Source organism: Oncorhynchus tshawytscha, linkage group LG14 (assembly GCF_018296145.1).
Source record: "Oncorhynchus tshawytscha isolate Ot180627B linkage group LG14, Otsh_v2.0, whole genome shotgun sequence".
NCBI lineage: Eukaryota > Metazoa > Chordata > Actinopteri > Salmoniformes > Salmonidae > Oncorhynchus > Oncorhynchus tshawytscha.
In genome coordinates, this window is record NC_056442.1 from 37,832,991 (window position 1) to 37,856,774 (window position 23,784).

The 23,784-nt window shown below is 39.7% G+C and overlaps 4 protein-coding genes across 5 annotated transcripts; all 4 read right to left on the minus strand.

The window, feature by feature from the left end:
- Nucleotides 1-463: 463 nt before the first annotated feature.
- On the minus strand, nt 464-4,080 carry LOC112267175 (forkhead box protein G1-like). Its single transcript, XM_024445359.2, has one exon. The coding sequence runs from the start codon at nt 2,688-2,690 to the stop codon at nt 1,410-1,412; it is 1,281 nt and encodes a 426-aa protein (XP_024301127.1). The 5' UTR covers nt 2,691-4,080; the 3' UTR covers nt 464-1,409.
- Nucleotides 4,081-5,410: 1,330 nt separating this feature from the next.
- Nucleotides 5,411-6,831, minus strand: LOC112267602 (peptidoglycan recognition protein 1). 2 transcript variants are annotated; one of them, XM_024445803.2, is made up of 4 exons: nt 6,689-6,831; nt 6,315-6,507; nt 6,107-6,225; nt 5,411-6,018 (listed from the first exon to the last, which is right to left on the minus strand). In XM_024445803.2, exons 1-4 carry the CDS (start codon nt 6,705-6,707, stop codon nt 5,846-5,848), a joined length of 504 nt encoding a protein of 167 aa, XP_024301571.1. In that variant the 5' UTR covers nt 6,708-6,831; the 3' UTR covers nt 5,411-5,845. The 2 variants fall into 2 exon arrangements, with proteins under 2 accessions (XP_024301571.1, XP_024301570.1); XM_024445802.2 differs by having other exon boundaries at nt 6,315-6,510; nt 6,689-6,824.
- Nucleotides 6,832-7,231: 400 nt separating this feature from the next.
- On the minus strand, nt 7,232-10,716 carry polr2i (RNA polymerase II subunit I). The gene is made up of 6 exons (XM_024445360.2): nt 10,577-10,716; nt 8,456-8,510; nt 8,218-8,291; nt 8,031-8,105; nt 7,808-7,859; nt 7,232-7,667 (listed from the first exon to the last, which is right to left on the minus strand). The coding sequence occupies exons 1-6, from the start codon at nt 10,636-10,638 to the stop codon at nt 7,605-7,607; spliced, it is 381 nt and encodes a 126-aa protein (XP_024301128.1). The 5' UTR covers nt 10,639-10,716; the 3' UTR covers nt 7,232-7,604.
- Nucleotides 10,717-10,821: 105 nt separating this feature from the next.
- LOC121839276 (complement C1q and tumor necrosis factor-related protein 9A-like) lies at nt 10,822-14,238 on the minus strand. Its single transcript, XM_042297491.1, has 4 exons — nt 13,631-14,238; nt 13,414-13,495; nt 11,580-11,636; nt 10,822-11,379 (listed from the first exon to the last, which is right to left on the minus strand). The coding sequence occupies exons 2-4, from the start codon at nt 13,460-13,462 to the stop codon at nt 10,982-10,984; spliced, it is 504 nt and encodes a 167-aa protein (XP_042153425.1). The 5' UTR covers nt 13,463-13,495; nt 13,631-14,238; the 3' UTR covers nt 10,822-10,981.
- Between the last annotated feature and the right edge of the window lie 9,546 nt (nt 14,239-23,784).

Below are 23,784 nucleotides of genomic sequence, written 5' to 3' on the forward strand. Positions count from 1 at the left end.
AAGTGCATAACACAGCATTGTGTTCATATTGAGCATTGACACTATTGAGATACATTTACAAACACAAATGGAGACAATCACTGCAGATTTCATTTTGAAGTAATAGGAGAGTGCAGACAGAGAAAACTCTTAGACTATATATATTTTTATGAGGAACTTTTACTCTTAATTCAGGAACATCAAAATAATTCTGGACTTTTGTCTGTAATGTATACATTATTTTAATAGCATCAGAGTAAACACTATATTTCCAATACTTTTTCAGACATGACCAAAGATTTCGTTTTTAATTAAAGGGCAAACCGTTAAGTACGCACAGCCTTCCTCAAGCAATATCAAATCAAATCAAACTTTATTTGTCACATGCGCTGAATACAAGTGTAGACTTTACCATGAAATGCTTACTTACAAGCCCTTAAACAACAGTGCAGTTCAAGAAGAGATAAGAAAATATTTACCATGTAGACTCAAATAAAAAGTAATAATAAAAAGTAACACAATAAGAATAACAATAACGAGGCTATATACAATAAGATTGATAGAGGACATTTATGAAGACAATTGTTCTTTCAAGTTTGTTTTAAGATAATAACAGTGAATTGTTAAAACACATCCAGTTGTCAGAAGATATGTCATATTAATGGAAATATCTGGAGAGCACCTATGGAACACAGTCGGACAAGATATTTTCATTTAAAAAAAAAAACATTTTTTCATTAAATGGTTAATGTTTCATGTAGCCCACATCCCTAAGAACTAGGCCTACGAATCGCAAAACGAAGTTATAACACCAATAACGAAAAAAACGAATACAAACTTCAGAGAGTGATGGTTTAGCCTGTTTGTAAAAGTAGCCTAAACGATGATGCAAAATCTTGCAATTAACAACCTCGACCATGATAATTACCTTCACAGATACCAAATAGTTTGTTATTTTCACGACATTATTCCTCATTATGAAACTCTTACTTCATGCGCAAAAATTTAAATACAGCATCATTTTCTCATCTCTCTTCATCTTGTGATGTATAGTTAGTGGTCTATTAAAATACAAAATAAAATACTAACGAAAGAAATATATATTTTTGAATGATCTGAACGCACCACAAATATTGACCATTAATTATTCGTGAAATAATACAACATTATTATAGGCTGTTGCACTGAAAACAATTTTAATGGTGAATGGCGTTTTTTTGTTGTTGATACGTTTAGATTAAATTGCACATTAAAGCGTGAGTGGCAATTATTTAAAAAATATTAAATAATTGTTTTCTGTCCAAAGACAGATATGCCTATTTGGGAAATAGCAAACTCACATCAATTATTTGAATACATTTCGCAGCATTGGTAGACATTAGAAAGATGTAATCCATAAAGAGAAACTGACGTTTTTAATTTAAATATGGTCATTTCCCTGCATCCCAAGAAAGATTGGTGTTGAGGGAGCTCATGGGGCTGATTGAGGGAAAATAATTAGGGAACTCCGCACACAAACTCCCCAAGCAATCCGATGGCCCATTTTTTCCGGAGTAAATCGGTCCGGCTGGAGATGCCTTGGTTGAGGGGTACTCATCCTGGCACCATGTATTGAATGTCGCCGGGTGGGGTACCTGGTGATGCGAGTAAAAATAACTAGCTTGTCGGTTGAGCAAGTTAAAGGAACAAGGGTTAGGGAGAGACAAAGTGCATGGCAACGATGAAGAGGCGAATGTTGTGGCTGCGCTCATTTGGTGATGACGACGGTATTGCGCGCCTGCACCCATGCCAAAATACGATGACTCCTGGTTTGTTTGGAAGAGTCGGTCTGCTCCAGCATTTATGGCACTCATGTGGTGTGACCGTTGAGAAAGGATCGAGGTGGCATAGTTGGAGTGATTGGGCCCTACACATGACCCCATGCCCGAGTGTGAGTTCGCAGGAGGTTGAATGTTTAGAAACGATGGCACCGGCCAATAAAAGGACCCAGTGAACGCCAGCCCTGCGGCAGTGGTGGAGGTCAAACGGGCACCCCGTTTTATTGCCAGCTTTGTCTGGGTGCCCGCCGTGGAACGGCGCCGGAGTTTACCAGTTGTGCCACCTATGAACACATCCTCGCTTGAAGGGTCAAGCATCCAGTAGTTGCCTTTGCCTGGGTCATCATAATGGCGAGGTACTTTGACGAAGCACTTGTTCAAACTCAGGTTATGCCGGATTGAATTCTGCCATCCTTGTCTATTTTCTTGATAGTAAGGGAAGTTGCCCATGATGAACTCGTAAATGCCGTTGAGGGTAAGCCTTCGCTCCGGGCTCTGGCGAATAGCCATCATTATCAATGCGTTATAGCTGAAAGGAGGTTTCTCCGGTTTAGCTTTTCCCTCTACTCCTCCAGATGTCTTCACCTCTCCCACTCCATCGGTATCTTCTCCGTCTTCCCTTTTTCCATTTCTGGAGAGTCGTTTGTCTTCTTGGACTGCGTATTCTTTATGACAATTCTTGTCTCCATGTAAATCGTATGTTCCATCTTGAGCACAAACTTCTTTAGGCCTAGTAGATGGCCCCGAAGAAATGTGTTTTCTGGAAAGATGCCCATCCAGCACGGCACCGTCATCACTCATCACTCCCTCTCGTCGAAACAGCAGGCTGCTGATGCTGAATGAAGACTTGTGGAAAAATCTGACAGGAGCTTTCAAATCCTCCATGTTCAACATCACCCACTTCCCGCGGCGTCTGGCAGTCTGAAGAGAAGGAACGTCTAAATCCACGAAATAATACGCACGTCGTCTTGGGGTGACAAAGACAAAATGCGCCACTCGTGCTTAAACTCCTGCTCAACAATCCTGATGCAAACATGCATAGTCACACAAGCCGTATACTTTAAAAAACTTTGCGATTAGTTTAGTGCGCTGCCAATTTCAATGACTGGCAGATGAACTCCCAGGTTCAATTATAACACTTCCCGAGGAGCGTGAAACTCAAACCTCTCACCTGCGTTTCGCCCTCTGGGAACGCCTCTCTCCACTCCTTTCCGTCTGTTTACACAATAACCTGGCAAACAGCCCATCAAAGCCGAATTAGGTGAAGGTGTGTAAGTAATTTAGGAGTAGGTAAACTCGTAAAGTAAGTAAACAAGCGGAGAACTTAAACGAGACATAGTTGCGGGGAAGATTGTGTAGCCTAGACGTCTTGCTGGGGAGCATGCAGCTTCCTGCACAACAGTTGACAGGTATCAACATCGTGTTGCAACATCAAGGCACACAGTATAAAGCAGCATTTATGTTTCACCATCTCTATTTTCTCAATTTGATATGGGGTCCCCTTTAACACTCCATCATGCAATACAAGTGTTCACTTGTTTGGAAATACGCATAGCTTACAATGTTGAAACATCTACAGCTTTTCTACCTTTGACAAATTATTATTATTTTTTTTGTGATTTGAGAAGCCATTTCAAATAAACCCAAAAGCTTAAACTCATTCAGGACAAAACAGCAAGTCAGGACAAGATATTTTGGCCACCCAAAATGGAAATCCCATCCAGTTTATGTCAATAGTTTGTACTTGTTCAGCAGCATATTTTTATTTACTCAGTGTAAGTTACCTTTATACCCTTCTCAGTTCTTATTTCCTAGAACACCTTATAGCAGCACACTCATAGAAAAAGGAACATAATGGTATGTGGACAATTTTATGTGAATACCCAAATAAATCATGTTTAGCCTAATCTAAACAGATGCATTTTACAACCTTAATATTTTGCCTCTACAATTACACTGAATGGGTGGCGATTTACAACAGATTCCTGAAGCCGCTTGCACATCAGTTGCCAAATCAGACAAACTGTACATTGCCCACGTACAGTGAGGGAAAAAAGTATTTGATCCCCTGCTGATTTTTACATTTGCCCACTGACAAAGAAATTATCAGTCTATAATTTTAATGGTAGGTTTATCTACCATTAACCCTAATCCAGAAAAACGCTTGTCAAAAATGTTATAAATTGATTTGCATTTTAATGAGGGAAATAAGTATTTGACCCCTCTGCAAAACATGACTTAGTACTTGGTGGCAAAACCCTTGTTGGCAATCACAGAGGTCAGATGTTTCTTGTAGTTGGCCACCAGGTTAGCACACATCTCAGGAGGGATTTTGTCCCACTCCTCTTTGCAGATCTTCTCCAAGTCATTAAAGTTGCGAGGCTGACGTTTGGCAACTCGAACTTTCAGCTCCCTCCACAGATTTTCTATGGGATTAAGGTCTGGAGACTGGGTAGGCCACTCCAGGACCTTAATGTGCTTCTTCTTGAGGCGCTCCTTTGTTGCCTTGGCCGTGTGTTTTGGGTCATTGTCATGCTGGAATACCCATCCACGACCCATTTTCAATGCCCTGGCTGAGGGAAGGAGGTTCTCGCCCAAGATTTGACGGTACATGGCCCCGTCCATCATCCCTTTGATGCGGTGAAGTTGTCCTGTCCGCTTAGCAGAAAAACACCCCTAAAGCATGTTTCCACCTCCATGTTTGACGGTGGGGATGTTGTTGTTGGGGTCATAGGCAGCATTCCTCCTCCTCCAAACATGGTGAGTTGAGTTGATGGCAAAGAGCTCCATTTGGTCTCATCTGACCGTAACACTATCACTCAGTTGTCCTCTGAATCATTCAGATGTTCATTGGCAAACTTCAGACGGGCATGTATATGTGCTTTCTTGAGCAGGGGGACCTTACGGGCCCTGCAGGATTTCAGTCCTTCACGGCGTAGTGTGTTACCAATTGTTTTCTTGGTGACTATGGTCCCAGCTGCCTTGAGATCATTGACAAGATCCTCCCGTGTAGTTCTGGGCTGATTCCTCACCGTTCCCATGATCATTGCAACTCCACGAGGTGAGATCTTGCATGGAGCCCCAGACCGAGGGAGATTGACAGTTCTTTTGTGTTTCTTCTATTTGCGAATAATCGCACCACCTGTTTTCACCTTCTCACCAAGCTGCTTGGCGATGGTCTTGTAGCCCATACCACCCTTAGGTAGGTCTACAATCTTGTCCCTGACATCCTTGGAAAGCTCTTTGGTCTTGTCCTTGGTGGAGAGTTTGGAATCTGATTGATTGATTGCTTCTGTGGACAGGTGTCTTTTATACAGGTAACAAACTGAGATTAGGAGCACTCCCTTTAAGAGTGTGCTCCTAATCTCAGCTCGTTACCTGTATAAAAGACACCTGGGAGCCAGAAATCTTTCTGATTGAGAGGGGGTCAAATACTTATTTCCCTCATTAAAATGCAAATCAATTTATAACATTTTTTACATGCTTTTTTCTGGATTTTTTTGTTGTTATTCTGTCTTTCACCGTTCAAACAAATCTACCATTAAAATTATAGACGGATCATTTCTTTGTCAGTGGGCAAATGTACAAAATCAGCAGGGGATCAAATACCCCCCCCCCACTGTATGTCCTCTACAAAACACAGATGTATAAAGTAGTCTAATGGTCCACTACACAGCTGATTCAAATAATCAAAGCTTGATGGTGAGTTGGTCATTTGAATCAGCTGTGTAGTGCTAGGGCAAAAACAAAACGTGCACCCAGGGGGGCCCCAGGACTGGGTTTGGGAAACCCCATTATCAAATCAAATTTTATTGGTCACATACAAGTGTTTAGCAGATGTTATTGCGGGTGTAGTGAAATGCTTGTGAAAAAAATAGTATGCATTTTAGGCCATGGCTACGATAAAGCGTCATTGCCCCATCTAGTGGTTTAAAAACACACAAGGAAGTCCCAAAATGTTAAGTGTGCTGTTCAGGGTATTCTCTTTCACCACCGACTCACTTTCTCTGTCGAACCAGTAGCAATTGAGCCTGTGGAAGAGGTTATGTTTAGGGAAATTTTAGATGTTTTAGTGCAGCATATAGTCTCTCCCCAGGACATTCAGTGTCCCCCAAGTCTCTATGCCCAAGCAGGGTAAATCCAGGGTGCAAATGCCCCTGGGAAACCCCACACTGCAGGAGCTGTTTAACAGATGACAGGGCTGCTGGACTGGGGCTCTCATCTGAAACAGAGAAGCGGAACCCATTGGCACCAATGCCTTACACACTGTAATGACTTGGAGATGAAAAGTCCAATATTGTGTTTCTTACTGTTGAAGTTGCCCATGAAGGCAATGCCCAAAGAGTCATGGTTATTGTCCTTGGTATGTGCACCCACAACACCCCAGCCTCGGCCCTCATACACTGTGCAATCTCCCCCAATAAGAAAGCTGCAAATGCAAGAAAACAGTTATTTCCATTTATTATTATCCTGACACAATGAATGATAGAAAACACCAGGAAAGGAGAGGTCACTCACTTGTATCCAATGTCATCAAAGTTCCTATCCTGCATATGCATTGTCTGTATGTGGATGAGCTGGTCCATACATTCTCGGATGCCCCTGCAGTGCAACAGTGCAGTGTGGTGTATGACAACTCTTTGAGCAGGACACTTGAGGGTCTCCCGGCATCGAGGGGCTACTGCTCCCCACTGTTCCCGAGTAACCACCTCTACTGAAATGCATGCATATGGTTAACAAACCACAGTAAATCTGTGTTCCATATCCAAACTATAGACCTAACAATTCACTTTCGTTTACCCATTCATAACAAAGTATCATACCTAGACCTCAAAGCATTATCAGAAAACTTAATCATTACCTTTCAATAGAACTCATAGGTACTTCCTTACCAGTGACTCTTAAATCCATGTATTATATTATCCAGACTTGCTTTTGATTTAGTCGCTAGAGGCCATTTAAAAGAGGAAGTTTCCTTGACGTTCCTTAGAATAAGTTGTTAACAACATATTGTTAAAGGGGGTGTGGACTGTTTCTCCAGCGGGTTATTACATGTTTTGCGTACTTTCCTTTCACGTGCATGCAAATCACATTAGTCATGTGTTTCTCAATGACATCAACTCTCAGTGGGTCTGAAAACAACTGAAAAATACACACATTGGGAAATACACTGCAGTGGCCAAACAGGTAGGTCTAGAAAAAAAAGAGAAGTCGAAGCCACACCACCAAAGAGGAACATTTCATATGGCCAGTTATAAAACACAAAACATTTTTTAACCATCTCTATTTCAGCTCTTTTGGGATGGCAAGTATTGCAACAGAGATTGGTTCACGGGATTGTGTAACCACGGTAAGTCAGGAAATATTTAATATATACAACAGTGGCATTCACAGTTTTAGAGAAGTCTTTTTGAAAGAAAACAGAAGCATTTAACAAAAGTTTTATTTTGTATTTTATTTCTCCCAATTAAAAAAAACCCAATAAGACAAATACCTGAAAAAAGTACTAGAGCTAATACATTATTAACACAATGTCCCAACAGTTAGGTGTTCCTCCACAACAAGGTAATACATGGGATTTAAGTGGTCCATACAAATCTTAGCAGTTCCACGACGTACACGCCAACAAGATGATGAAGAACTAACACAAAAAGTTAGTATTCCTGTAAATAAAGTTTCTGATTTGGCTGAGTATTTTAGACCCACATAACGATCAGTCATTCTGATTTAAGCCACAGTGAACCAGTGAGACACAGTAGCCTGTTGGGTGACAGCAGACGCTGTGGATGCATACATCTGACCTCTTCTTCACTCCGTCCAGCGGTGTCCACAGTGAGGGGCCGTGCAGACATAGTACAGCCTCATGGCATCCTACATAGAAAATAAAGCAGTTACTTTCATATACACCACATATTAATGTATCCATATGGCTCAGTGGACTCTAGTATTTCTATATTTGGCTAACTCTTTGGGGACAGAGAATGTTCAATGATGAAAAAATAGCAACGCACCTCAGCCTTCATACTGTGGGACTGGAAAAACACTGCCTCCTTGTGACCGCACCTGAAAAGAGAGAAAAGAGATCAATGTTAGATTTATTTGGAAGTTATTTTGAATTGATAGAAATGTTTGTGAATCGAAAAAGTGTGGAAAAATTGCCTGATTTCAGAGAGCTAAAGGAGGAAGATAGAGAGAGTGGTTGTTCGAGTGTGTGTGAGTGTTGGCCATTCTCACTTTGGGCAGGGGTGATCCTCTGTCCGGGGTAGCGTTGGATCCTGAGACACATCTGCAATTATCTGCGTCAGCTCACTGAGGAGAGAAGAGAAAGGGGTGAGAAAGTAAAGACAAATGACTTAATTTCCCATGACAGATGTATATTTCAGTGTCTGAGAATAAGTGGTGGAAAATAGGGATCACTTACTCAACTTCATGGGTGATCTTGTTGACATAGATGCAGCTGTTGTCTGCTTCTTGTTGATAGTCACAGTTCCTGCACTGTTGAGATACACAGCAGAGTCAAAAATGGTTACTACATTCATGCATTTACTTGTTTCAACAATTGAAAGCTCAAACACTTCCCAACCAATAAAGGTAGTGCATGAAACTAGCTAACTGCTGTAAGCCATTTGGAGTGGGTATATGAATGTCATCACACTTACTGCATAGAGCAGGATTCGATTCTCCTTGTCTTCTTTGGGATACAACATGTTGTTGCTAAAACAGAATGAAACAATTTTGTTATAACATTCTAGCTTGTGTTAAGATAATGGTCATAATGACAACCCAGAGATAGCGCTAGTGGGGGCACCTATCTAGGATAGCTAAACAGGTGCATTATGATTGTCTGATTAGGATGTTGTGACAGGTAACACCTGAGTAAAGGATTATGCTTGCATCTCATCTAACTCTCCGACGAGAGATATTCACATATTAACATGGGGTCAGAGAAATGAACCCAAAGCCAAGCGCTACGGAAAAGAGGATAAGGTATGAGGACAATGTAATCGCTGTCGGATAAACGCAAACAAGTGGATCAAATGAGTGAAGATGGAGAGCCTGCAATGTCTCTCAGTCAAACTCCATTGCCTAGCGACATGGACAAGAAAGGCGATTTGTATCAAAACTGGTTATTTTTCCACGGTCAGTGGGAGAAATATGAAATCGCTACGGTCTTAGATAAAAAAGACCCGCATCTGAGTAGCAACACTGCTTAGCATAGGCTGGACACCTGAAATGTTGTAATAATGCTTTTTTCTGATAACTAGCTCATTGCATCTCCCAGCTGCTTTCCGTAGTTTTGAAGTATTCACAAAAAAACAGGCCTTATTTAGGTCATTTTTCACCCTGCCAGCTCCTATTTGTTCTATTGAGCACCGTGGCACCAACTCGCCTTCCAAATGTTCTATTCCCAGCTTAATGTTGTACTTCACAATGCCTGCTTTGCTATTGTTGGCAATGAGACCTGCCCACGTTGCTGGTAGTTAAAATGTAATTAACAACAAATTACTAATGGAACTCTGAGGTCTTCCCATTGTTTAATATAGGGAAATAGGTATATCTGTCTATTTGGCCAAATATATGACAATGTATATATTTCGATTTTTTTCAATTTGGAACTATTTTAAAACATGAGAATCTCCTCTGTCTAATTGTGTAAGGCTGGGCAGCTTACTCTGTTGTCATCAAACGCTAGCCTCGAAATACCATTTGCCCTTGGAACGCTGCGCTCCTCCCATTGTTTTCCTATGGAGAGGCATGCTGGTCTATTTCGCCAAATATCTCGCAATGTGTATATTTAGATTTGTTTCAAGTCGGGCACAATTTTAATCAGGATAATCTCTTCTTTCTAATTGCATAAGGTTGAGCAGCGTACTCTGCTGTCATCGATCGCTAGACCAGAAATAGTCAAAAGTTGCAATTTTTCCCTACTTCCACGTTATGCAGGCATAAATACACTTGTCACTATCGAGGTTTACTAATTTACTATTCGAGGATTACGAATTATAAGCGTCACACCAGTCAAAACAAGCTGTGTGTATGTTTGATTCCATTCATTTGCTATGGGATTGCGCTAGTATTCCAGTTTAGCCAACGTTCTGTCATTTTTCAGCCTTGGGTGTATTTTGACTCGTTCTATTTTCCAGCCTACTTGGAAGAGTGCCCATATGCTTCAGCGTCACCTAGATCTGGTGGAAGAGGCCAGAAAATGTTCAAAGAAAAACCTTGACGTTTTACAAAGACATTTTGAACTCACTCGTAATGTGAATGATGAAATATATATATTTTTAAAACACGAACAAACTGAAGCAGAGACGTCTGGTCTATGTTGTGAGACTGAGTCAATTGTCTAGATTCATGTGATACCAGGTCAATGAGAGACGAAATGATCACAGACTTGTGATTGACCGTAAAGATAACATTGACCGTAATTGATTGACCGTAAAAGACCACAACTTACAACAACATCTATGCAGAGCAAGCACAATTCTTTACTGAGGTATTACAGGTCACGACATCCTAATCAGATACTCATTATGCACCCGTTTATCTATCCTAGATACTACAGGTGCCCCACTATCTCTGGGTTGGCATTATACCCATTATTTTCATATATAACACGTTAATTACCTCGTGCACTTCATACAATTTTAGACTATCCTGGTACCGTCAGAGAGAATAAGGATTGCGACTCAATTTCATAGCTACTAGTCTTTAGCTAGCTAGCTACAGTGACGTTATGCACTTTCTAAGTGAACTTCTTTATAACCATCTGCTCTTACCATTCTTGACAAAATCGAATCCCAACGAATCCGGGTTCATATGTACCACCCTCTATATCCATTTGAAATGGTTTACAAATAAAAATCAACGAAATAATGAACAACTCTGGCTAGCTAGCAACGTTGTCTCCCGCTTCCACGATGAAAACAAGACGCACGCGCACAAAATGTTAGAGAATTCGATGGCAGTTTATTAGTTGCAGCGCCAACTGCTGTGGAGGACTAAATGACACCCAACACGCGTGTGTCATTCCGTGTTTATTATTATCAGAATGTAAAAAATGCGTTGTTGTTAACCGATAAAATACATTATCAATTTAATTACACCACTGAGGAGTTGAACACAAGTAAATTGGCACTAAATAAATACATATCAGGACACCCTCTTAGTATGCAATGAAGTTATTATGCCAAAAGAAACCCAACAAACACAGTGTCATTGTCTTCAGTAGCAAAAATGTCATGTCTTGTAGGTCCCCACAGATTAACCCAAACCTGGTCTCCTTCAGTGAGCTCAATCACACTACCAATGCTGACTACCTGGCAACACTTGTCTGGCAGGCTGGTGTGGTATGCTGAGACAACCCGCTGGCCATTCTTTAAGATACTACACTGGGCGCGGCCGTAGGTGGACATATGCAATGTGAAGTGGTACAAGCCAGCCAGTGGGCAGTTGAATTTTCCTGTATGAGTACTATAGCCGTCTCCCTCATTGACCAGGACGTTGGCAAACTTCAGGATACTGCTGTGACTTGGGTAGCTGTCACAAATGTTTAGTTTGGCTGTGAAGGCTACAATCTTTCCTAGAATGGAAGAATGAACATAGAGAGGGAGAGAGAGAGATCAGTCCAGGCCTAGGGCATTTGATACATGCTCAAAGATATGTGTGTACAAATTCTTCCTTTTCACAGAAATTATGAAAATATAGATGCCATAAGATATATGTGAAAAGCACATATTGTGTCAACTTTACAACAGTATACAAAAGAGTTAGAAGGCCTACTTGGTTTGGGACTCTCTGGGCCACCCTCTGTGGAATCAGGATTGGTCGGTTCGGGTTCTGTGTTCCAGAATACAATAGAGTTGTTTAGCTCTGTTTTACTGTAAGGATTTGTCAGTGACATTCATCATATGTAATTTACAAGTGCATTGGACTATTGCATACATACAGAGATCTAGAATCTATTGTAAAAAATATACACAGTGCCTTCAGAAAGTATTCAGACCCCTTGACTTTTTTGATATTTTGTTACATTACAGCCATATTCTAAAATGTATTAAAAAAATTAAAATCCTCACCAATCTACACACAATACCCCATAATGATAAAGTGAAAACAGTTTTATTTTTTAGAATTTATAAAAATAATAAATACCTTATTTACATAAGTATTCAGACACTTTGCTATGAGACTCAAAATTGAGCTCAAGTGCATCCAGTTTCCATCGATCATCCTTGATATGTTTCTACAACTTGATTGGAGTCTACCTGTGGTATATTCAATAGATTGGACATGATTTGGAAAGACGCACACCTGTATATATAAGGTCTCACAGTTGACAGTGCATATCGGAGCAAAGAACAAGCCATGAGGTCGAAGGAATTGTCCATAGAGCTCAGAGACAGGATTGTGTTGAGGCACAGATCTGGGGAAGAGTACCAAAAGATTTCTGCAGCATTGAAGGTCCCAAAGAACACGGTGGCCATCATCATTCTTAAATGGAGTTTGGAACCACCAAGACTCTTCCTAGAGCTGTCCGCCTGGCCAAACTGAGCAATCTGGGGAAAAGGGCCTTGGTCAGGGAGGTGACCAAGAACCTGATGGTCACTCTGTGGAGATGGGAGAACCTTTCAGAAGGACCACCATCTCTACAGCACTTCACCAATCAGGCCTTTATAGTAGAGTGGCTAGACGGAAGTCACTCCTCAGTAAAAGGCACATGACAGCCCGCTTGGAATGTGCCAAAAGGCACATAAAGAAACAAACCATGAGAAACAAGATTCACTGGTTTGATGAAACCAGGCTTGAACTCTTTGGCCTGAATGCCAAGCGTCATGTCTGGAGGAAACCTGACACCATCCCTACGTTGAAGCATAGTGGTGGCAGCATCATGCTGTAGGGATGTTTTTCAGCGGCAGGGAGTGGGAGACTAGTCAAGATTGTGGTAAAGATGAACGGAGCAAAGTACTGAAAGATCCTTGATGAAAACCTGCTCCAGAGTGCTAAAGACAACAACCTTAAGCACACAGCCAAGACAACACAAGAGTGGCTTTGGGACATGTCTCTGAATGTCCTTGAGTGGCCCAGCCGGAGCCCGGACTTGAACTGTGCAGCAACTCTCAGCATCCAACCAGACAGCTTGAGAGGATCTGCAGAGAAGAATGGGAGAAACTCCCCAAATACAGGTGTGCAAAGCTTGTAGCATCATACCCAAGAACACTCTAGGCTGTAATTGCTGCCAAAGGTGCTTCAACAAAGTGCTCAGTAAAGGGTCTGAATACTTATGTAAATGTGGCATTTCTGTTTATTTGAATAAATTAGCAAACATTTCTAAAAAACCTGTTTTTGCTTTGTCATTATGGGGTATTGTGTGTAGATTGATTAGGAAAAAACAATTTTTTTTTAGAATAAGGCTGTAACCTAACAAAATGTGTTAAAAGTCAAGGAATCTGAATACTTTCTGAAGGCACTGTATATGCATTTCACATCATAGGCCTCTTAAAAGATAACTATGTAGGTGAACAGGATACATGACATTTACAAAGATTATTTGCCCAACCAACCTGTATTTCATTAGAAATAGGTATTTAGGTCACTATTGTGTGAATGTTATTACCAGGCTTAAGGTTTCCATTATTGTCTCCACAGCCAGGTTCAACATCCATGACTATGTACAACTACAGCTGATGAGTTTACTTCTGTAGAAATGGAGTATAGGCATATTGCATGTGAATTAAATATTACTAACTTTTGTTAAAAATATATGTCTGAATGTATTATGAATGTACATTTGGAAATCTATTTTGAATGTATACAACAATAGTTCGTTTTACCTGTGAACGTCTTGCAGAGGTTATGTTCCAAATATTCGGACTGGTTTGACTACTTGGCTGCTTGCAGACAGACATGTAAAGGCGGTGCTTGTTTCCCAGGTGTGCAAGATGTAAGCAGAATGAAAGCTAGTATAAAACTACAAAGCTTTGAGATGATTCGCGTAACTTCCACATTGAGTAGAGGAGAATGTGCTGTGTTTGAGAACTGGACAGTTGTAACAACATTATGCAATCACAACGAGTAAAATAAACAGGAGTTGAACTTTTGAAAAATGGTTTATCGTCAAGCAGGTGGAGCACAACGTCATCACCAACATTCTTGAGGTTCTTTTCAGCACTCTAATAACAATAACAGAATTGTTGTAAACATGCTGACCACACTGCTCGCTTCATGTGCGCAAGCGTTGCAAAATAAATGTACACATACAAGTTATTCAATCATTGCACCCACACTGATCGCGCACATCAACAAGCATCTGCGTAGCCAGGTGCTAAAATATAACTTTGTTCAAATTGTGACCCTTGATGCGCTGCAAGTCCCGCTTCTCCCATATCCTCATTGGTTTTTAGGAGCATGATTGATTGAAAAGATGAACTAGGGTCCACACTCGAGTCGGTAGTGGTAATGCACCTACCTTTAAATTGGTGGCCAACCTCCATATGAAGTCCAAATAAGATTAGGCGTGAAGGAGGAGAGATTACTAGAAACACATTTTTGCCCTTTTATCTGTGGATTAATTGTCGTAGTAGAGGAACGTGTGCATTTCAGCTAAAATAACAACCCAATGTTTATATCCCAGGACAAATTAGCTAGCAACAGCAATTGGTTCAGAGTTCGTTTTGATATTTCAACCTGCATGCCTGATCACGTCTGGTCTGGGTGGACAAAATCAACATGCGCACGCGGAGGAGCGGTTTGGTCAGTATGTTAGTGAGGGGGATAAGTCTTGTTGACATTCAGAAAAGGTGTTAGGTCATTTGATGCAGGGATGAAAATGAGATTAGGTTGACATTAGACATATTTCTGATAAAAATGTGCAATCAATGGCCTTGTCAAAATCCCAGACCTCAATCCAATTGAGAATCTGTGGTATGATTTAAAGATTGCTGTACACCAGGGGAACCCATCCAACTTGAAGGAGCTGGAGCAGTTTAGCCTTGAATAATGGGCACAAATCCCAGTGGCTAGATATGCCAACCTTATAGAGACATACCCCAAGAGACTTGCAGCTGTAATTGCTGCAAAAGGTGGCTCTACAAAGTATTGACTTTGGGGGGGATAGTTATGCATGCTCAAGTTTTCAGTTTTTTTTGTCTTATGTCTTGTTTGTTTCACAATAAAACATATTTTGCATCTTCAAAGTGGTAGGCATGTTGTGTAAATGATCCATTTTAATTCCAACATTAGCACAATGTTTTTATGCACTAATAGCACAAACTTATGGCAAAAACATTGGCTTATTTGTACATATAGTACATACTTAATGAGAGTCTTGGATGCCTGTCTGCATACCCTTCTGTTTTGTTCATCTGCTTCTTCTTATCATTAAACTTACTTTCTGCACCTGCTTCCTGACTCCCAGCATATACGTTACACCACTCAATCTCTAAAACAGATTTGATTCATTTGAACCACTTCCTTTGAACTGTACAATCATAGTGCTTCATAAGCACTAGTCTATACATAATATTGGCTTGCAGTTAAACTTATTTACATAATAAAAAAAGACTTTAACTGAACGCTAACCTGCACTTCACAATTCCAGACTCTTTAACAATGCACAGTCTATTTTCTGAGACTATATCAGATCATTTTACCAGCATTGCGCCGTGTGGAAAAATAGCTTCTAATTTGACTTTATATATACTTGTGATGCCTTTGACACTCATCGCTGTTTTCTCTCATTGACTTCCATGCATTCTTTTTCCTGCGTGAACATGCTTGTTCGCGCACATATAAAAAAGGCTCCCGTGTGATTTGGGCTTTACCCATAGTGAATCAGTCGGTCCCAGTACACTGCCTGACTCTTTCCCTTGGCCCTAAGCCTTCAATTTTTCTATATGTGAAAGGTGTAAGCAATATGGTGTAAGCTCCACCACTTTCCTGATTATACCTATCCAGACCCTTAAGAAAAATATAAGGGTTAAGTCAGGGCCAAGGAGGAGGGGTAGGGAGTGAATTTGGACAAGCAAATAATGAGTATGTGCCATCTAAGAGTTTCACTACCAATCATCTGGTAGTCAGTATAGTCAATTCCATCATCCGATTGAGTACATTTTTGAATTTAGTAAAAGGTGTTGTAAATTACACAACCACAAAGCAAGTGATTGCAAAAACTATTTTTTATTTTATTCTGTTAATAAAGGGGCAGAGTTAATCAGATGGAAGCCATGCTCCTGGTAAGTAGGCTGCTATGCCAGAGTTCTGTCACTATTACTATCTATTGGGACATATGCAATGGTGGACTTGGGTTGAGGCTCACCGCAGCTGAGTACAGGCACCTCAGATTTACTACTGCATGAGCTCCTGTTCCTCTTATAGAATATTAGCTCAAAAGTATTGTGGAGTTCCTGCAACTAAATGTTAACAGTACCAGCACCCAAAATGAGCATCAGCACCTATTTTAGTCCAAATCAAGCACTGCACCTAGGTCCATGATTCGATTCTTGCTGAATCCCAAATGAGTCTCTTCCCCTCACCCAATCCATCTGTGCATTCACCCCCACCTCTGCCTTATGCACAAGTGTCCCAAAACAGAGAAGCATCTAAGTAAGAAAAAAATGTAACCACAAAAGTATTTTTTTTTAAATTCTTCCATTTCACCTATCTTGATGTGGTTTGATCATTTTGTTTGTTTCATTGCAGTGGCAGAAAATGGCAGAGCACCAGGGTCCACCTACCTACCATCTCCTAAAGGCTACTCTTGTTCCTATAGATGTGAAGGAGCTCTCTCATTCTTTCTCTATCTACTCCCCCACTTATCTCCATATAATAAATCCTCTTCAGTTTCCAATGTGTGGTCTGTGCTTTATGAAGGTATTTAATTATTAGGATCCAAAATAATCCTAGAGTATTGTTTAATTGCATAAACATCTACATGCTGTATGACAGATCTACAAGTTGTACGATGAATCAGGAAAGCAGCAGATACGGCAGTTGGAAGAGCCAGGAGGACACAATGGTAGATGGCATGCATACATGTAGTCTGTCAATATGTAATGAGACCAGGACAACAAGGGGTGTCTCCATGACATTACAATTATTATAATCTACCCAATTAATATTGTTTTATCAATATTACATGTGTAGGCCTAATATCAAAGTTAGTCTGCAATCAGGGTTAGGCCTAGTAGAATTTTATATTTCTATTAACCATTATTTAAACAGGGAGTCACATTGAGATACAAATATTTTACAAGAGAGCCCTGTATACATTTACAAATAAAACCCAGTACATAGATTAAACACAACAGCCCTACATACAGTGAGGCAAAAAAGTATTTAGTCAGCCACCAATTGTGCAAGTTCTCCCACTTAAAAAGATGAGAGAGGCCTGTAATTTTTATCATAGGTACACTTCAACTATGACAGACAAAATGAGGGAAAAAAAATCCAGAAAATCACATTGTAGGATTTTTAATGAATTTATTTGCAAATTGTGGTGGAAAATAAGTATTTGGTCAATAACAAAAGTTTATCTCAATACTTTGTTATATACCCTTATGTTGGCAATGACAGAGGTCAAACGTTTTCTGTAAGTTTTCACACACTGTTGCTGGTATTTTGGCCCATTCCTCCATGCAGATCTCCTCTAGAGCAGTGATGTTTTGGGGCTGTTGCTGGGCAACACAGACTTTCAACTCCCTCCAAAGATTTTCTATGGGGTTGAGATCTGGAGACTGGCTAGGCCACTCCAGGACCTTGAAATGCTTCTTACGAAGCCACTCCTTCGTTGCCCGGGCGGTGTGTTTGGGATCATTGTCATGCTGAAAGACCCAGCCACGTTTCATCTTCAATGGCCTTGCTGATGGAAGGAGGTTTTCACTCAAAATATCATGATACATGGCCCCATTCATTCTTTCCTTTACACGGATCAGTCGTCCTGGTCCCTTTGCAGAAAAACAGCCCCAAAGCATGATGTTTACACCCCATGCTTCACAGTAGGTATGGTGTTCTGTGGATGCAACTCAGCATTCTTCTTGAGTTTTTACCAAAAAGTTATATTTTGGTTTCATCTGACCATATGACATTCTCCCAATCTCTTATGGATCATCCAAATGCTCTCTAGCAAACTTCAGATTGGCCTGGATATGTACTGGCTTAAGCAGGGGGACACGTCTGGCACTGCAGGATTTGAGTCCCTGGCGGCGTAGTGTGTTACTGATGGTAGGCTTTGTTACTTTGGTCCCAGCTCTCTGCAGGTCATTCACTAGGTCCCCCCGTGTGGTTCTGGGATTTTTGCTCACCGTTCTTGTGATCATTTTGACCCCACGGGGTGAGATTTTGCGTGGAGCCCCAGATCGAGGAAGATTATCAGTGGTCTTGTATGTCTTCCATTTCCTAATAATTGCTCCCAAGTTGATTTCTTTAAACCAAGCTGCTTACCTATTGCAGATTCAGTTTTCCCAGCCTGGTGCAGGTCTACAATTTTGTTTCTGGTGTCCTTTGACAGCTCTTTGGTCTTGGCCATAGTGGAGTTTGGACTGTGACTGTTTGAGGTTGTGGACAGGTGTCTTTTATACTGATAACAATTTCAAACAGGTGCCATTAATACAGGTAATGAGTGGAGGACAGAGGAGCCTCTTAAAGAAGAAGTTACAGGTCTGTGAGAGACAGATATCTTGCTTGTTGTAGGTGACCAAATACTTATTTTCCACCATACTTTGCAAATAAATTCATTAAAAATCCTACAATGTGATTTTCTGGATTTTTTTTCTCATTTTGTCTGTCATAGTTGAAGTGTACCTGTGATGAAAATTACAGGCCTCTCTCATCTTTTTAAGTGCACAATTGGTGGCTGACTAAATACTTTTTTGCCCCACTGTATGCATTACAAATAAACAGTGGTGATTTTAGCATGTACAGTGCCTTGCGAAAGTATTCGGCCCCCTTGAACTTTGCGACCTTTTGCCACTTTTCAGGCTTCAAACATAAAGATATAAAACTGTATTTTTTTGTGAAGAATCAACAACAAGTGGGACACAATCATGAAGTGGAACGACATTTATTGGATATTTCAAACTTTTTTAACAAATCAAAAACTGAAAAATTGGGCGTGCAAAATTATTCAGCCCCTTTACTTTCAGTGCAGCAAACTCTCTCCAGAAGTTCAGTGAGGATCTCTGAATGATCCAATGTTGACCTAAATGACTAATGATGATAAATACAATCCACCTGTGTGTAATCAAGTCTCCGTATAAATGCACCTGCACTGTGATAGTCTCAGAGGTCCGTTAAAAGCGCAGAGAGCATCATGAAGAACAAGGAACACACCAGGCAGGTCCGAGATACTGTTGTGAAGAAGTTTAAAGCCGGATTTGGATACAAAAAGATTTCCCAAGCTTTAAACATCCCAAGGAGCACTGTGCAAGCGATAATATTGAAATGGAAGGAGTATCAGACCACTGCAAATCTACCAAGACCTGGCCGTCCCTCTAAACTTTCAGCTCATACAAGGAGAAGACTGATCGGAGATGCAGCCAAGAGGCCCATGATCACTCTGGATGAACTGCAGAGATCTACAGCTGAGGTGGGAGACTCTGTCCATAGGACAACAATCAGTCGTATATTGCACAAATCTGGCCTTTATGGAAGAGTGGCAAGAAGAAAGCCATTTCTTAAAGATATCCATAAAAAGTGTTGTTTAAAGTTTGCCACAAGCCACCTGGGAGACACACCAAACATGTGGAAGAAGGTGCTCTGGTCAGATGAAACCAAAATTGAACTTTTTGGCAACAATGCAAAACGTTATGTTTGGCGTAAAAGCAACACAGCTCATCACCCTGAATACACCATCCCCACTGTCAAACATGGTGGTGGCAGCATCATGGTTTGGGCCTGCTTTTCTTCAGCAGGGACAGGGAAGATGGTTAAAATTGATGGGAAGATGGATGGAGCCAAATACAGGACCATTCTGGAAGAAAACCTGATGGAGTCTGCAAAAGACCTGAGACTGGGACGGAGATTTGTCTTCCAACAAGACAATGATCCAAAACATAAAGCAAAATCTACAATGGAATGTTTCAAAAATAAACATATCCAGGTGTTAGAATGGCCAAGTCAAAGTCCAGACCTGAATCCAATCGAGAATCTGTGGAAAGAACTGAAAACTGCTGTTTTTTTCGTCTTTCATTAAAATCATGCATTCACACCACGCTGCGCTTTGGTCTACTCAATACGACGATCGTGACAGCTTGTTTATTCCCGACTTCCCAGTTGTCTTGAACTCACTGAAGTCAAGTTATTGCAGTTCTGAGTTAACAGATGTTTTGAGTGAGGCACAAATCATCCTTTATTGACAGCATGGCCAATGTTGAATGTTCATCATTTTACATTGGAAAATAGCCCCTTAATGCTAGATTTGGGGCCACACAGCCACTCCACTGAATAGCAAGCTAGTAACTGTTTTGCAATGCTTGCAGAGTTAGCCACTGTCACTGATTCCTTCCAAACCACTCATTGTTGAATTTGCGATTTCCAACTTGTTGTGTAATATTTATGTCCAATGGCAGATGAGCACCGATACGTTTTATCAATAATTTCTCTTCATTATTTCTCTTCATATGACAATGATTAAAAATAATGTCAGTAGATTGTCTACTTGATTCATGGTGATGGCTAGCTAAGATTTTGAAAGTATGATGTTGACATGTTCAGTCCAATCAAAGCTACTGTGGCCAATGACCTTCAGCCTTCTTGGATGGGCACTTCTGATCTAACTCTATGCCAGCACCCAAGGGGCTAGAATTTTCTACCTCTACCCTTAGACTTGGCTGTGATGTAGTGTCCCCATGAATGACAGAACACTGAGCCAATCATGGCGCAACGCTACGTATTTTCTGCTCGCTTGCCCCATCACCACAGAAAGCACTCAGCTAGGCTGAAACACCTGCATTTTGGAGCTGCCTTACTCATGAAAAGAAAAAAAGAGACCATGTTTGAATGCAGCTTTAAGAACTCAATGATGTATATATTTTTTAACATTGTTTGCAAACTGATATGTGATACGTATTAATGCCAATATAACATACAAAACAGGCAAGACCCTCCAAAAAACGTTTTTTTTTGCATAAAAATGTGGGGCTCAAAATAGGTGGGGCTCTGCAAATAAAACACACTATAATAAAACACATAATACACATTAAACATATTTAAGAAAAGCAATCGCATTCTGTAACAAAGTCTCTAATCAATCATTTAAGGTACCAGAATATCTAATTTCGAGAAATTCTGTGTATTGATCCACACAAGGGGCCAACAAAATGTGGCAACCAAAATAAACTCCAGAGTTAAATTAATATTTAGTTCAGTAACAACAATTCTCAGGTCAATAAACTGCTAAAATATGTATAGGGCATACATTCATTAGCAGGCGATACATGTCATACTTAATCGTTACGTTCTTGGTCAATATTGAAGTGTTGTTATAGTTTGTACCTCTAACACGATTGCCTATGTAAAGTTGAGCCCTGCTGAACAGGTCCCGTATTTATGGCAACAGCGACGTTTGCTAGTAAAGCTCGCAATTGTTTGTATTATTACAATTAGAGGAAATAAATTGTAAAAGAGGGAGAATGGGAAACATGCACTTCAAAGTTCGAACAGACATCTCTCTCTCTCCGTATTTTGGGTCACTGCTGGGTTTTTCCGGTACGGTTACGTCGCCTGACGTTGATACTCCTTTGTAGGAAGGGTATCATGTGATCCTCTGAACAAGTCTTTGTTCTTTCCTAAGTAGTTCGAAATACATATATTTGTGCTTGATTTATTTGATAAAGAAGGAAATATACTCTCTTATAGAAAGTTCTTAGAAACATATAACTTCCCAATACATTATGAATAATTTAATTCTATATGCAAAGCAATACCTTCAGGATTTACTCAATTCATGAAATCTCATCTGTGTTTTGTCGAACATGTCACGATAGATGCACAATTTATGTTAGAAGGTTTCCCCCTGCTGGATAAGAAATGTAATAAACATTCATAAGATAACTTTTTCACTCCAAGAACAAGATCTCTCCTAGAGGGAAATTCTTCTGGAACGCTCATATTACTGAAATTGAATGGAAGAATGCTTGGTTGCTCCCTCACAAATTGTGTATATCAAATAAAGTAAAAATAAATTCGCTTTAAAATCTTGCACAAAATATACCCTTGCAATAAATTGGAATTCATGGATTTAGAGGACATATGCCTTTTCTGTGATAAAGAAGGATAAACTATTATACACATTTTTTATGAGTTTGACTGTGAAGTTAGTTTGGAGCGAGTTAAGTATTTACATGTTTTATCTAATCAATAAGACCCATGTATTTACAATGAAAGATCTAATTTCATCATTTAAATGAAAACAAAATCACTGAGTTAGTCGTTCGTTTCTTAATTCTCTCTGGTAAATTGTATATACACAAAAACAAATATTTGAAATCTGTCCCAAAATGCAATATAATTTTACTCAATAAAAAAACCCACTGTGTTCTTACAACTCTATCATAAGTTTATGCAACTGTAAACCCTGGCTTTTTATCTTTTTAAAATGTATTTTATTTTTGGAACTTTAACTTTTTAAGTATTTTTTTACATTTCTTAATGCTATTTTATGTTTATTCAGAAAAAATATGCATGTAGTGATGTCTTCTGTTTGTATTGTATTGTAATTTTAAATGTTATATTAAAAAATAAATAACGATATGTCAGATTTGTATTATTTTTTTTATAGTGTTTATAAATTATTTTAGCTGCATCTGTCTTTAATTTGAATCACGTTTACGTTTGCTTATACAATAACCGTTTTTTATGAAATCATGTATGCAAAAATAATGACACATTTTCTTCCCTAAACCGGATAAGTTGCAAACTACAAATATGGCGAACTTTTGTAGTTTAGTTTTCTAACCCAAAAATTATTCTTATCAATATATTCGCCAATATCATTATAATATGCCTGTAAATTGATATACCTTCATTGAAACATACATACATTTAATTTGGTGCACTTTCTGTGTGTTTCAGTCCTTAATATTTAAGTTTGAAATGTGGGAGCCTCATGATTAGGATCCCTTAGTTAACCTTCATGTACAATAATGTTCGGATATGTTAATCTGTTTTTGACATACAAATCATAAAAGTTTGGAAAAATTGCACATTTGGGGGGTGCTACTGAGCACCCCATGGCCACCAGGGGTATGGGATTGCACAAATATGTCTGATTTAAATATATTTTGTGCCAAGCCACAAGTCTGAGCAACAAAAAAAACAAAAATATACTTGTTTGGATTCCAAGACCTGAGGAAGGCACAGTGATGCCGAAACGTTGGTAAATACCCATTAAATTGCTGGGAGATTACACATGGAGTGTGCGACTTTCTTTATTTTGATGGATTCCATGACCAGACATGGCTTGTGAAAATAGAAGGTTTTGTAGGGGTGTATAGAACATTATTGCAGAAAACAAGTGTATGTATGTAAATGTATATAAATACTGTTTTATATTGATATTGGAGCCTTGAGAACCTCGAAAATATATTATTTAAACATTTTACATTTATATGGCCATTCAACCCCGATACCCATTCTTCGCATAATGGCCATAACCGCACCTATTTTGCCATGGTTTTCGGCACAGCATATTTCTGATAAGCAAGACAATTATGCACTGAATTCTCACTTTCTATCCAAATAGAGCAGCTTTGCCATGATTTGGCTTTCACCTTCAGAAAACATATCCCTCTGTTAAGTAGCATCCCTCTGTTAACCCAAGCAGATAAATGCACCTGTAAAAATCATGCAGCATGTCAATATGATGCAGTGGTAGCTTACAGAAAGAAGCCTACAGAAAGAATGCCCGTAAGGTAATAAACATAATAGCATGGTAGGCTATATATACAGCATATAAGCCATGATGATATACAAGTAGGCCTATATGTTTTTT